Raw genomic sequence first — 16,363 nt, 5'->3', positions numbered from 1 at the left:
AAATGGCATACGAGCATTTCTGCAAGGTAGATGTGGCCGAAGAAGGGTTAATCGGATCTCAGGTAGCTAATTGCTCTGTGCAAAACCATCCGTCTGCCTGATTAGCATTGAGTGGACATGACAGTACTAATGGGCAAGGGAGCAGGGGGCAATGGGTTCAGCCTGACTCCTTAGATTACAGGGTGACATCACGCAGAGGAGTGACAAGATGCCAGATGCTGACAGCAGGAAAACATCCAGGAAAGTTACTAAACGTCGAGTTAAAAAAAGGAACAGAAGAGATGGATGGACGGAAGAATGTCTAGGGGGTAGAACGGGTATTTAGGTCAATTCTGAAATCTTATGGATGAAAGATTATTAACAACAAGGAACAGATGAGTCTGATGCCGAAGGAAGAAAGCGAATAGAAATTAGTGATATAAAGCAAAAAAAAGATACAACACCAAAATAAACTCAAAGATCAATCCTCCATTGGGCCTAAAAGGGAAGTGCCAATCCAACGGCAACTTGGGCGATAACCAACGCCAAGACTTCAAGTCAAGAGCTGCAAGAAGGACGTGGAGAAAGGAAGGTGTGAGATACAGCTCTCCGAGCGCTCCTCAGTAGGGCGCACACCCTACATCTCCGGGTGCCTAATTACATCACATGTTATATCTGAAGCTATTGGACACGATGGTGCCAAGAAGATGCTGGATCCACCACAGTGTGCTGGTCCCTGCCCTCCTCATGATCAGTGCAGGTGAGTGCTGCCCCGCAGTATTATATTATCATATATGGTAGGTCTATATACGTGCGCTATCTGGGGAGTCCAAATATAAAGACGTAGCACCGATGAGTTATTCTACTCATCAACTCTTGGCTTTAAGATAATGCAGAACAATAGATGGCACAGAGCCATGGATATCATCGTGAGCTGTGGAAAGAGTTAATCTCGTCTCTGCTGAATATACACAGCTCCGGCAAAAATTAAGAGACCACTGCAAAATGTTCAGTTTGTCTGATTTTTCTCTTTGTAGGCATATTTTTGAGTAAAATGTAAATTGTACTTTTATTCTATAAACTTCTGACAACATGTCTCCGAATTTCCAAGCAATAAGTTTTGTATTTTTTTTTCTGACGAAGAAAAATGGTCAAAATTAAAAAAAAAATCCTCTAGTGCTTTCAGACCTCAAATAATGCAAAGAAAACAAGTTCATAATCATGCTTTAACATGGGAAGAGTTTAGAAATCAATATTTTGTGGAATAACCATGATTTTTAATCACAGCTTTTATGCGTCTTGGCATGCTTTCCACCAGTCTTTCACACTGCTCCTGGCACAAAAATGTAAGCAGTTCTTCTTTGTTTGATGGCTTGTGACTATCCATCATCCTCTTGATTACATTCCAGAGGTTTTCAATGGGGTTCAGGTCTGGAGATTGGGCTGCCCATGACTGGGTTTTGATGCGGTGGTCTCTTAATTTTTGCCAGAGCTGTATATACACACCGATGGTCCCATTCACTCAGGACATGAGAGGGTGAACATCATTGTTTCCATTCTAATGGGTTTGTGCCTGTCTGGTACTTTGGGGACTACTGATTCTCATTGAACTCATCAAGATGGTGCAAAGAGGCTGATTTATAGGCAGTGCCTTATCGTAAAAGTATAAATTTTTCCATACCTAGCTGTTACATTATCACTGCTTTTCTATGAGGTTTTAGCTGCTTTGTTGTCATCAGTTTCCATTTTGTCCCATTCAATCCTGTTCTTCTTTTTTTTTTGTCCGGATTCACAGTGCAAAACGGTTGCATTTTACTTTTTTGTTACATAGGATAGCAATCAAGAAATGAAGAACATCACATTCTTTCTATAAATGCTGATTCAACAAACAAAAAAGTTGATTGCAAAAAATTGCATTTTATTAAACTAGGAATGGACTGTTACTACTATTTTTTTATTTGCTGTACTTAGTTATTACACATTGACCATACACACCTATATATATATTTTTTTCACAGTATATGTATCAATATATATGATAATCACAGTGTATATATATATATTCACAGTTATATTCACCGTGTGTCAGTGTGTGCATATTTATATTCACAGCGTGTATATATATATATATATATATATATATATATATATATATATATATATGTGTAATATACAATGACTTTGGGCAAAAGTTAATAATGGATGATGAAACTGATGTCAGTCAACAGTTAATGTGCAACCACATGATTGCATCTGTCTAAACCGAGTCCTTGGGGTGTCAGATGGGAGTTGTGATCATGTGCAGCAGCTGCTGTTTATATAGAACTATTCCTCTGCAGTAAAGACAAAGAACGGATGATCCATATTCTTACTAAAATCACCACGATCGTAGCATAACCTAAATATTTTCTATTGGTTGGAAATTTGAGTCCGACCATGTTAAAATATTTGCAAAATTCCAGAATTTTGTCACGAGTGTTGGGATACCGCCATGGAGTCCTGATTCGCCCACATCTTTGACACAAAGTAGCGCAAACATGCATTGTTCTATTAGATACTGTAACGTCATAGTAAATATGTGATTTGTCCTTTAAATTGCAGCAAACAGGGCGGATAATGCTCCCAAGCCGGCCCTGCTGCGTCTTTCTGACAAACTGATGGAGGGATACAAGAAGGGGGTGAGACCAGTGCTTGACTGGAGGCAGACCACCACCGTGCTGATAGACGTCATGGTATACGCTATATTAGGAGTGGTGAGTGCAATGTGACATCTGTGATCCCTACACAGACATAGGAATACCACCGGTTTATAGCAACAAATGGTAGATAGGTTGTGACCATGAACATATAATGTAACGTCAAGGGCATACGGAGGTCACTAAAGTCGGATTAAGATGAAGCCATTATTCATTTTCCAATTATATGATGACTTTAGTGCTATTAATCTGTAGACATTCAGTGGTGACATCAGTCCTATTTTATTCTATATAGAAGCATAATACTCTTATTATGTTGTACTCTTTATTGTGCTGTAATTAGGATATTCCCTGGGTCAACACATGGGGAGGCTGGCTGCTTCCGCATCTCCCTTATCTGATCAATGCAAAGAAAAAGAAGGGAGCTGGCTTAGCTACTGCAATGAGCAATCAGCCAGCCCCCTTCACACACGGCTTTGATAATGTACCCAATGCAGAAAATGCTGTATGGAGTGTAGTGATGTTACATTACAGTAGGAAAACTATTTTTGATGACTTATTTAATTTCACATGATGATTATTTAATAAATTATTTTTTCCTCTTAGGATGAAAAGAACCAGGTCCTTACAACGTACATATGGTATAGACAGGTAACTTGACCAAACTATGCTGCATCAAAAAGTCTGAATTTCAAGGGAATCTGTCACAATGCAAACTGCATATATTAATAAATAAAACTCTTAGACCTCATGAGGCTGATGTACTTACTTAAAAATCCATATCAGAATGGCTGTATAATTATAACTCAATATTGATCTTCTAGCCGGATTGACAGTGTCCCTCTTCCCTGCTGCTGCTGAGATCTTAGTACAAGCTTCAGTTATTTGTCAGGCCGGTGGGTGGAGACTGAATACACTTGGACTCATGAGTTCTCTCTTTAGTGAAAGTTTTAACTCAATACTGGCCCATCAAGCCTGACTGATGGATCCTCAATTTCGCTGATCCCTGCTGTTCCTGAATCTACACCCACCTACCCTGATTGACAGCTCCTCAGTGTCCCTCCTCCCTGCTGAGATATCACTCTGCTCAGTATGGCTACGTTCACATTAGCGTTGCGCGCCGGTGCGTCGGCGACGCAACGGCGACGCAACGCACGACGCACAAAAAACGCGCGCAAACGCACGCAAAAACGCTGCGTTTTGCGACGCGTGCGTCGTTTTTTTGACGAAAATCGGACGCACGAAAAATGCAACTTGTTGCATTTTCTTGCGTCCGACGCTAGCGTCGAAAGCGACGCACGTGTCGGAAAACGCAACAAAAAAACGCACGCGTCCCCCATGTTAAACATAGGGGCGCGTCGCCACTGCGTTGCCGCTGCGTCGCCGACGCAACAGCGACACACATTAGCGGAACGCTAATGTGAACGTAGCCTATAAACTGCAGCTATTAGGAAGGCTGGTTGGGTAGAGACTAAATGCACTTGGACTCATCAGCAGTCTAACTCTTTATCTGGAAAGCCTGTATAGTACTTAATCTCTGCACACTTTGCCTGATTAACAGCCCCTCAGTGTCCTTCCTCCCTGCTACTGCTGAGATCTCACTCTGCTCAATAGCAGCCTGTTGGGTGGAGACTGAATGATCTATGACTAATGATATTGTTCGCGCTTTAGCCTGACTCATAAAGTGCTAATTTTAATAGCAGGATTATATAGTCATTCTGATATCGATTTACAAAGTAAGTACATCAGCCTCATCCGGTCTAAGAGATCTAGTTATTAATGTATGTAGCTTGTATCGTGAAATTTGGTGCTAGATTTGAATATCATAGTAACATTTCATAAGACAATGACTTGCGCCTTCCTTATTTCATTACTCATAGTCATGGGTGGGCTGGACAGGGGGCAGAGGGGAATGTGCCCCCCAAACTGGTCTCCTAAAGACAGTTTTGGGCCTCCTGATGCTTTAAACATGCTGCAATGGTCTGAAGAAGACATGCCTGGTATTGCTAACGTTGTGAACCAGGGTCGTATAATATTATTTGTGTACAGGTGAAAATTGGGCCCCCAAAGTCAATGTTACTGGTGGGCCCTTGGCACCCCAGTCCGACATTGGACCTGTCTCACACTACCGGCCTGATTATTGTGGTTTGGTCCTGATGAAGAGGTTTGAAAATCTTGAAACGCGTCAACAAAATAAACCGCATTCATTCTTCACCTTCGTGTGTGATCGGATCTTTGAACCTTGGGCTGCGCGGACTCTGAACCACCATATTCCTCATTTAGTACTATGTTCCTTTTTTTGCAGCTCATTAACAGATTTGCATCAATGATCACATAAATAGGAATCACATTAGTTGTGCGTTTGTGAGATTTACTAACCTAAAAGCTACCACAGTCATTAAATCATTGATATTGACAATGGTTCTTCTTTGCATTTTTAATAGTTTTGGGTTGATGAATTTCTCAAGTGGAATCCAAAAGAGTATGAAAATGTGACCCAAATATCCATCCCGACTGAGAAGATCTGGGTCCCCGATATTCTGATCAATGAATTGTAGGTAACATCCTATTTGCCTTTTATATTATTTATATATATATTTTTTTATATTCTAAGAACTAACTAAATGGGGAGTTCACGCATAGCAAATCATGGCTGCTTTTTCCCAAAAAAGTGACACACCTGTACACAGGGTATGAGTGGTATATAAACCCAGGGACTCTTAGGCCAAGTCTATGCGTCCTGCTTCAGGTTTCCCCAAAAAAAGAAGTGACCGGTCCATTCTTCAGGCATTTTCAGCTCTGAAGATGTTATATACTTACAGTACAAGTCAATGGGAAGATTCAAGGGTGTCTTTTTGAGCTTTTTCCACAGCGTTTTTGTTAGAAAAAAACACTAATCTTCATTGATGAATGGAATAAAAAAAAGCAGAAAACACCAGTACAATATCACAAAATGCTGAAAAGATGAAAAAAACAAACAAAAAACATTAGCGGTCAAAAATGCCAAAAAAGTGCTAAGAGAAAAACAACAAAAAATACTAAAAAAGAAGCAATAGAATCTGAAAAAGGCATCATGTGCACGTACCCTCAGAGACCACTCCCTGGATTAGTCCTAGGCCAAATCTATTAGCGCATGTCCTAGAGTCAGGTCAGAGAGCTGCTAATAAGACCCATGAAGCTGGTGGACCTCTGCTATGGTTTGTCACCATGAAGCTGATGGACCTCTGCTATGGTTTGTCCCCGTGAAGCTGGTGGACCTCTGCTATGGTTTGTCACCATGAAGCTGGTGGACCTCTGCTATGGTTTGTCACCGTGAAGCTGGTGGACCTCTGCTATGGTTTGTCACCATGAAGCTGGTGGACCTCTGCTATGGTTTGTCACCATGAAGCGGATGGACCTCTGCTATGGTTTGTCACCATGAAGCTGATGGACCTCTGCTATGGTTTGTCACCATGAAGCTGGTGGACCTCTGCTATGGTTTGTCACCGTGAAGCTGATGGACCTCTGCTATGGCTTGACACCATGAAGCTGGTGGACCTCTGCTATGGTTTGTCACCATGAAGCTGGTGGACCTCTGCTATGGTTTGTCACCATGAAGCTGGTGGACCTCTGCTATGGTTTGTCACCGTGAAGCTGATGGACCTCTGCTATGGCTTGTCACCATGAAGCTGGTGGACCTCTGCTATGGTTTGTCACCATGAAGCTGGTGGACCTCTGCTATGCTTTGTCACCATAAAGCTGGTGGACCTCTGCTATGGTTTGTCACCATGAACCTGGTGGACCTCTGCTATGGTTTGTCACCATGAAGCTGATGGACCTCTGCTATGGTTTGTCACCATGAAGCTGGTGGACCTCTGCTATGGTTTGTCACCATGAAGCTGGTGGACCTCTGCTATGGTTTGTCACCATAAAGCTGGTGGACCTCTGCTATGGTTTGTCACTTAGTATCCATAACCTGATGAGAAATTAAGGAAGGAGAATGGCCCCATGGAAGAAGCAGTTGTAAGGACATGTTGCTCACTTATCCCACAAGCATATCAGATGTAGTATTACGTTATCTGTACGTTATATAGTTTCTGTACACAATGTCATGGACAAATGGAGACTCTTCTCTATATGGTTTAAATTGGATATTTTTATGGAATTTTTAAAAGAAATTATTTTATGACTCTCAGTGTGGATGTCGGCAAGTCTCCAGATATTCCCTACGTCTACGTCAACCATGAAGGCCGGGTGCAGAACTACAAGCCTATCCAAGTGGTGACCGCCTGCAGCCTCAATATCTACAACTTCCCGTTTGATTTGCAGAATTGCTCCCTGACGTTCACCAGCTGGCTCCATACAAGTAAGTTCTGCATCCTTAGTTAAACAGTCAACAGTCTTAAAAAAAGATCTTTCACCTGACATGTCTGTTTAGAAAAGATTTGTATTATTCATGAAATAACAATTCTGGATCTTCTTTTCTTGGAAATCTCATTCTTTCATTCCTCCTGGGTGTTACCATTCCCATTGTTGGAAGGGCGTGTCTCTATACTGGCAGCTCTGATTGGACAGTATCAGACAGTGCAGTGACACGCCCACTAGTAACACCCAGCTGTCCATTTATTTGTTCATTTCTCAGTGGAATAACAGAGGAACAGCACAACACACAGTTATTAAAAAAATGAAAAATGAGACGTTATAGGTCCTTTTTAAACTGTGAAAAAATGATATATACTCAGAATTATTGGTGAATAAATGGCATTTTTGCATTATTCATAAAATCATCACACCATCATGTGTGCCACTATATGGTTCAGATGTTGGAAATATGAGACTTAATTTGGGATAGGTTTGTTTTTTGATGTAGATGGAAAAAAAAGAAAAGTTCATACAAAGAGCCCTGTCAATCATAAATTAGGGCCGCCCCCTAGACTCCTCAGCATAGACTGAGCTGAGATTTCAATGAATAGGTATATGCTATATGAATATTTTCCCACAAACCTATATATCAATCTGCTCATCTCCTCCTACCCTATAGCGTGCTGTCAGTGGATTGCACAGTATATCCAAGCTTGCCGATTTAATTTAAGTGATAATAGTCTAAATCAGAAGTAGGTTGGTTACGACTAGATTTTTTTTAAATTCGGTTCCGATTACGATCGGTGGTGAATATTGTATTTGCAATATTCACCCAACGTCATTGGAGTCAATGGAAGTAGAAATGAACGAATATGTTCGGAATCGATCATCAAACATAAATTTGCCACAAATAGGGTACAGATATGGCATGAATATGGCAAATTTACATACGGCTACCGATTCCGAACATATTCACTCAACTCTAGTTATGACCACTCTGGTTTGCGACAGCGAGACATTTTTAATACTGAACTTCATATGAAAAGATCATTTATATGAAAATAAACTCTACAATGATGCCATAAGTCACAAACACAAAAGTCATCCACATTTACCTGAATTTGCTGTGCCGTAATTTTCAGCAATTTCCGTATATAAAAATTGATATTTTATGAGTTGAATTCACAATATTCTCAATTGTGATTAACTGCAAAGAGATTGATGGCACTTTGGATTATTTCCTCCAGTTCAGGACATCAATGTGTCTTTATGGCGGACCCCTGAAGAAGTGAAGGAAGACAAAAGTGTTTTCATGAACAAAGGCGAGTGGGAGCTTCTCTACGTGTTGTCTCAGTACCGGATGTTCGTGGAAAATGAGGACAGCTATGCAGAATTGAAGTTCCATGTGAGTTTTGGCTGTCGTGCAATGGGTCTTATTTTGCATTTGTTAGTCTCAAGGGTAAAATATCAGTTTCACGCTCCTGTAGCAAAATACCCTGGGGCTGAGTGATTTGTAGGTGCATGCCCCTGGCTCTTAGCACTTGTGGCACACGCCCTGACAAATCTAGTGATCAGCTGAATAATCCTCCATATAACCCATCAAATAACCCAACGGCATCACTGCTTCCAAAAAGACTTCTAAGAAAACATATAGGCAACTATAAGAAGAGTCCGGGAGCAGGGAGAAGTGTCCACTGGATGCTTCCCTCCACCTGGTTCAGCTTGATTGACAGGTCTCTCCCGGTTTGCTTATAGGGAGAGCTCTCCCAAGGAAGCTGGAGGGAAACTGCCCAGTGGACATTTTCCCCATACCTGGACTTTTCGCACAGTATCTTGCTCTTAAATCTATACTCCCTCATAGCTCTTTGCAATTTTCCAATAAGAAAAACAATCAGGATTTGATGCCGCCTTTGGTTCAACAGCCTAAAACTAATAACAGGTCGCCTTTCATCATTGGATTGTTTGCGCAGATAACAGTCCAAAGAGGCAATTTTTTAATACCTTCTTTAATTTAGACAGCTTAGAATTTACACCAGGCAGGACGGACATGTGGCATCCTCTCTGTGGTAGATTTGGTGCATTTGGTAGATGTAAGATGGCTGCTCACTTTCCCCAGTCCCATACGCCCGGTGCCTCGGGGTGATCCTTGACTCTGCCCTCTCTTTCAAGCCACATATCCAAGCCCTTGCCTCCTCCTGCCATCTCAAACTCAAAAATATCTCCCGATCCACGCATTCCTTGACCACGACACCACAAAAACACTAGTGCATGCCCTTATCATCTCCCGCCTTGACTACTGCAACCTCCTACTCTCTGGCCTCTCCTCTACCATTCTCGCACCCCTCCAATCTATCCTACACTCTGCTGCCCGACTAATCTACCTGTCCCCCCGCTATTCCCCAGCCTCTCCCCTATGCCAAGCTCTTCATTGGCTTCCGATCATCCAGAGACTCCAGTTCAAAACCCTTACTATGACATACAAAGCCATCCACACCCTGTCTCCTCCATACATCTGTGACATGGTCTCCCGGTACTTACCTGCACGCAACCTTCGATCCTCTCAAGATCTCCTCCTCTACTCCCCTCTCATCTCTTCTTAACACAACCGCATCCAATACTTCTCCCGTGCTTCCCCATACTCTGGAACTCTCTACCACAACACATCAGACTCACCTATCATAGAAACCTTCAAAAAGAACCTGAAGACCCACCTCTTTCAACAAGCCTACAGCCTGCATTGATCCTCAACCTACTGAACCGCCGCACAACCAGATCTATCCTCTCCTAGTGTATCCTCACCCATCCCCTGCAGACTGTGAGCCCTCGCGGGCAGGGTCATTTCTCCTTCTCTACCTGTGTGCCTTGTTTTTTGCTCATGTTTAGTTGTATTTGTCTATATTTGCCCCTTTTCACATGTAAAGCGCCATGGAATAAATGGCGCTATAAAAATGTACAATAATAATAATAATGTAAGACACTTTTCTCTATTTTTTCCTCTTTTCTTTTATCTTACTTTACATAAAGTTTTGCGGAAATTTTGCAATTCTTACATTAAATATTGGACTTCTATCTAGTGCTAACCTCAACTTCTTGCCGGGTTACTTTACACCATGATTGTTAAGCAAAATTGCAAAGACTGTTATTAATAATTTTGCTGCATTTTAGGACTCCACTTGGCTATGCCTAGTTTTCTGTGTGCAAAATTACCTCTTCAGAGAGGAATAGGACTCGAACTCTATAGCGCCACCTGTTGGAAGCAGTGATCCTACAAGTCACGACTGACCCTTTAACGGGCCTTGAAATGTGACTTAGGACAAAAGTTGAATACAGTTATCTAAGGGCACCTTAAAGGGGTTTTCTGATTTTTGAAAAACTCTGCAGTTTGTTTTAAAATATCAATTAGCTCCTCCCTTCTTGGATCCAATGCTGAGTCGCTGCTGCTGCTTCCATTGTCTGCAGTGCTGATGTCACATTGACAATGCTGCAGCCAATCACTGAGCTCTACCTTGAGCTGATGTCATGAGCGGCCTAGACTGTTTAGATCACTGATTGGCTGCAGCCTGTTGACTTGACGTGAATGATGCAGACCATAAAAGACACCAGGATCGGTGGACACTCAGTGCTGGACCCAAGTAGGGTGGATAAAGCGCAGATTGTTTTGTTACGATTAACTGCAACTGGGGGAAAAGGTGGTTTCTGAAACCCGAAAACCTCTTTAAGAGTAATGGAAAGGACATAGAGGGAAACAAGCATCAGGCACTCATGTACTTGGCGTCACAACTGGCTCCATAATGTGGGGAATTTTTTGGTGGCCCCTGAATTTTAAGCATTTGACTGATTTATGTATGAAGTTAGTTGCTTTTCTTACATAAGTCCTTTATGTAATTTGTTCAACTTTCTTCGTAATGTAATTTTTTTTTGCAGGTTGTTATCAAAAGAAGACCCCTCTTCTATGCCGTGAACCTACTTCTCCCGAGTATGTTCCTTATGGTCATGGATATAATAGGTTTCTATCTACCCCCTGATAGCGGAGAAAGAGTTTCCTTCAAGATTACGCTCCTTCTTGGCTACTCCGTGTTTCTCATCATTGTATCCGACACCCTGCCAGCTACGGCCATCGGGACCCCATTAATAGGTAACAGAGGCTGAACAGACATCTGTCTCAGATGGTTTAGTGACTCCTGCATTGAGCAGGGGTTGGACACGATGACCCTGGAGGTCCCTTCCAACTCTTGACATTCTAGGATTCTATGATGACATATTATACTCTATTCTGTCAACCAAATATATCAAGTCTATTCCATTGCTCGATAATTAATCCCTTTTTCCTGCGATAAATCTTAAAACTTTTTATTGAACGCCCCGGTTCCTCTCCTTGAGCAACCATGGTCCATTGTGTCCCGGAGTTTAATTATGTTTCCAAGGCTTTCGTGATTTTTATTGCTGCCAAAAAGGATATCGGTACAGAACAATCAAATAGTAAAATTATGTCTGAATATTATTGAGATGTTGAAGGACAATAAAAATTAATGATCTGAACAGATACATCAATGTCTAAGAGGTAATAAAAGGAAAACAGATGTAATGAAGAAGAGCGCATTCGAGAGGAGAAAGAAAAAAAGAGAACATCTGCTGTCAAAGCAAAAAGAGATTAAAGAGTAGATTCGGCAGAATACCAATACCTGATCCTGACACAACGTTTGTCCGGGTACTTCCTGAACAGACCAATCAATTAACCCTACGTACCATGATAGTCATAATAATATTCATTGACTGTACAGTCCTTTTGGTTTTTTCTGGATCTTGATCTAAAAGTTGACCTAAAAAATAAAAAAATACTCCAAAGTCCAATTTGATTTGAGTAGATATTAAATGGGTTCCCCAAACTTTGATATTGATGACCTATGCTTAATATAAGTAATCAAAACCATAATGGTGGTGGTTGCCATTGATCATCTGATTGATGGGGCCGTGGCGCAGTGAATTGTATTGTGTCTCTGAGTGGTTCCGCAGGTCTCTATCATTCCATTAATTAGGAGAAAACCGTGATACAATTCATGGCCACTTAACGATAAACGGAGCTTTGAAAATTTGAAGTGCTGCAATATCCTAAAACTGGCTGATCATAGGGGGTGCTGAGCATCGAATTCCCGATGATCTGTCATCAATGACCTACGCTTAGGACTCGAGCAGACAACCGCATTATCGGTCCGAGTGCGACCTGACAAACCATCGAATCACACTCGGACTAATGTTATTCTATGGGGCCGTGTACATGTCTGATTGTTTCCTTAGTCTGCAGCATGTCCAAGTTGGAAACGTTTATAGGATTGCACTCCATAATGCAAGTCAATGAGTCTGCAGAAAATATCGGACGTCTGAGACTGGAGAAGATGTAGAATTTTTTTTTTTTCTATCCTCTCCTCATCCGAGAAAATTGTAACATTATGATCACACTCTGATTAAACTCTGATCAATGCAAGATTATCATAATCAGCCCGATCTTCTCGGATGACAAAAAATAGGGTGGTCCGACCCTAGCCTTGGATAATTAATCAATATTTGTATCTTGGAAAACCCCTTGAAATTGTATTGATCATTGACGAGAACTTCTTTAAGAACCATTTTTAAGTTTTAAAGGGATTATCATTATGTAAATCTGCAAAATGCTTGTAAAATCAAGCAATTTTGCCATTTGCCTCTTATTAAAGGGAACCTGTCACCCCCAAAATCGAAGGTGAGCTAAGCCCACCAGCATCAGGGGCTTATCTACAGCATTCTGTAATGCATTCTGTAATGCTGTAGATAAGCCCCCGATGTATCCTGAAAGATGAGAAAAAGAGGTTAGATTATACTCACCCAGGGGCGGTCCCGGTCCCGGTCTGGTTCGATGGGTGTCGCGGTCCGGTCCCTCCCATCTTCTTACGATGACGTCCTCTTCTTGTAGTCATGCTCCGGCACAGGCGTACTTTGTCTGCCCTGTTGAGGGCAGAGCAAAGTACTGCAGTGCGCAGGCGCCGGGAAAGGTCAGAGAGGCCCGGCGCCTGCGCACTGCAGTACTTTTCTCCGCCCTCAACAGGGCAGACAAAGTACGCCTGTGCCGGAGCCGCAGCCTGACTACAAGTAGAGGACATCATCGTAAGAAGGGAGGCCCCAGACCGCGACGCCCATTGGACCGGACCGCAGCGGGGAACGCCCCTGGGTGAGTATAATCTAACCTCTTTTTCTCATCTTTCAGGTAACATCGGGGGCTTATCTACAGCATTACAGAATGCTGTAGATAAGCCCCTGATGCTGGTGGACTTAGCTCACCTTCTATTTTGGGGGTGACAGGTTCCCTTTAAAAATCCTTTCCTTTTTCTACAACAGAGGAATTTTTAGTTCATTGCCTTAGTTACCGCCCACCGCTGCAGTTTATCAGCCTTGTGTCCTCTTCTTGGCAAGCAGCGAGAACTTACAGGCTAATTACTTTAAAAACTTAATGCTCTGAAATTGGCTAAATCTCTGCATCCGACCAACTTCATTCCCTTGGAATCCTCCAAAGCTGACTCTGCTTGGAATATGTGATGTCCAGCAGCCAGCCTGAACTGTCAATCTTCAGAAGCGCACTGTTCCCCAGTAAGCAGGAGGCAGGGGAGCTGTGCACTCATGGAGAACAATCATGAAACAAACCATTTAATATAATTTTTGCATTCTTCTTATTTACTGTTTTTTATTTGTATATTTGTTTTTATTTCCTGTTTCAAATGATTAATCTTCTGTATGAATTTCTGTTATATATATTTCTGTTTAATTTGTGATCTTCCATCTCCTCTGTTATATTCGTAGGTGTATATTTTGTGGTCTGTATGGCGCTGTTGGTTATCAGTCTGACGGAGACTATACTCATTGTTCGACTAGTCCACAAGCAAGATCTTCAGCCTCATGTTCCTGAATGGGTAAAGAAACTGGTCTTGGAAAAGATTACAGTTTTACTATGTATCCGAGACAAGAAGACATTTTCTGCATCTCACATCCTTAGTTCGAACATGTCCAGACAGGTGGAGAACAACAGCACTGGTAAGGCGACCTGGAGTCTGTAAAAGTGTTAACAATATTTGGGAAGGACACCTAAGTTTTACTCTATTGTATATAGAGGTGTTATCAGTCATTGTACATGAGGAGGAGGTGAGCTGTGATATCACCTATTGTGAATGGTGGATCCTGTGTTATCTACTGTATATAGAGGTGTTATCAGTCATTGTACAGGAGGAGGAGGTGAGCTGTGACTTCACCTATTGTGAATGGTGGATCCTGTGTTATCTACTGTATATATAGGAGTTATCAGTCATTGTACAGGAGGAGGAGGTGAGCTGTGACATCACCTATTGTGAATGGTGGATCCTGTGTTATCTACTGTATATAGAGGTGTTATCAGTCATTGTACAGGAGGAGAATGTGAGCTGTGACATTACCTATTGTGAATGGTGGACCCTATGTTATCTACTGTATATAGAGGTGTTATCAGTCATTGTACAGGAGAAGGAGGTGAGCTGTGACATCACCTATTGTGAATGGTTGATCCTGTGTTATCTACTGTATATAGAGGTGTTATCAGTCATTGTACAGGAGAAGGAGGTGAGCTGTGACATCACCTATTGTGAATGGTGGATCCTGTGTTATCTACTGTATATAGAGGTGTTATCAGTCATTGTACAGGAGGAGGAGGTGAGCTGTGATATCACCTATTGTGAATGGTGGATCCTGTGTTATCTACTGTATATAGAGGTGTTATCAGTCATTGTACAGGAGGAGGAGGTGAGCTGCGACATCTATTGGGAATGGTGGATCCTGTGTTATCTACTGTATATGGGCATGAACTTTCACTTTTATCCTGTCTGTGATGTTAATGAGACTGCTGAAAATTCTTGCTACAGAACATAAAGTGTGAACCAAACATATTACTCTTAATCTGGCGGCCTATTGCTTAAATCAGCTTTTTATGTAAAAAAAAAAAAAGTATTTTTTCCCTCAATTTTCCATATTACTATTTTTATTTAAAAAAAAACATTAGAAATGTTCAAATTTTTACAGTGACTCACACTTCCTGTTCTGTTTAGAAGAATTTTTAGCAGTATCATTATCATCACAGACAGGACCAGGAAAGTTAAGAACCTCGATAAGTATGGAAGACATTGGACACAGACTGGGTCAGGAGACCTGACATAATCGGCAGACAGTGGTTTCTTGTGATGTCTCAGTCTGTGGCGAGTAACAAAGGTTCTAATCTAGTTCTAGGACTAATCTGTGGGTTTAACATAGGAAAAATCCATGCACACCTCATGTATGGGCCATGGTAAAGGATGGAATTTGGCAATTATTTAATAGGTTTCAGCCTTAATTAATTGTTGAATATTTATTTTTTAAAGACAAGGAGATACATTTATTTTTACCAAATGTTGCTCTGATTGGAATTATTTTCTTGCAGCTAAATTGGCTCAATACAACGCAGAAAACGCTAAAGATTATGAGAGTTCAATAGGAGCCATTCTACCGACAAAGGAGAGCTCAGTTGTGGTGGACAGCATCCTCCATGAGATCGCATCCATTCGACAGTATCTGGAGAAGAGAGATGAATACCGCGACATAGCCAAGGAATGGCTGCAAGTGGGATACGTCCTGGACGTCCTTCTCTTCCGTGTGTATTTGGTGGCGGTGCTGGCTTATACCGTCACGTTGGCGACTATGTGGTCTTACTGGCAGCAAGCATGAAAAGCTTTAGCATTAGTTTTGCCTATAATCCAATATCTGGAGTAATCTGACAGTATAAATGCCATTTATACGGGGAGCGACAAACATATATGCATAGAGGTAGACGTAATAATCTGCAGCAAAACGTTGCGATTTGCATTCTGGACGATCAATTCAAGAACAGGAATTTTTTGAGATTTGCTTTTCTCTATATACAGTATGGTGATGTACTTTTGACATTTATATTATCTGATAATAAATGTAAATTAATCTGATATATAACAAGTGTTAGATGAAAATATTCTAAACTTTAGAGATGAATTCAAAGAAAAAAAATCATAAATGTATTAATTTTTTTAAATGCATAAAAAAGGGCAACAGTCAGAAACTTTCACAACTTTCAAAACTTTCCTATTAGGGATTATTACTCAAGAAACTATTGTTTTACTATTATCAAGCATTAATAATATGTTACACTTTTTATATTGAAATTGGCCTTGTGATCAGTTGATTTCAACTGATTTTGCTTTAAGGACACCCTGACCGCAACAAGGTGTACCCAATAAGGATGGACCCTAACTCTTATAGTTCACCTTGTGTCAGCAGGCCTCAAAATA

The 16,363-nt window shown here is 41.3% G+C and overlaps 1 protein-coding gene across 1 annotated transcript; it reads left to right on the top strand.

The window, feature by feature from the left end:
* The first annotated feature begins 2,697 nt into the window (after window positions 1-2,697).
* On the top strand, window positions 2,698-16,027 carry LOC138652025 (5-hydroxytryptamine receptor 3A-like). Its single transcript, XM_069742722.1, has 10 exons — window positions 2,698-2,732; window positions 3,282-3,326; window positions 5,120-5,229; window positions 6,851-7,020; window positions 8,264-8,421; window positions 10,941-11,151; window positions 13,845-14,075; window positions 14,337-14,367; window positions 15,148-15,161; window positions 15,508-16,027. The coding sequence occupies exons 1-10, from the start codon at window positions 2,709-2,711 to the stop codon at window positions 15,765-15,767; spliced, it is 1,254 nt and encodes a 417-aa protein (XP_069598823.1). The 5' UTR covers window positions 2,698-2,708; the 3' UTR covers window positions 15,768-16,027.
* The last annotated feature ends 336 nt before the right edge of the window (window positions 16,028-16,363 follow it).

This window comes from Ranitomeya imitator, chromosome 10 (genome assembly GCF_032444005.1).
Source record: "Ranitomeya imitator isolate aRanImi1 chromosome 10, aRanImi1.pri, whole genome shotgun sequence".
Lineage (NCBI taxonomy): Eukaryota > Metazoa > Chordata > Amphibia > Anura > Dendrobatidae > Ranitomeya > Ranitomeya imitator.
Note: the sequence above shows the minus strand (reverse complement) of the source record. Positions and strands in the feature narration are given on the sequence as shown.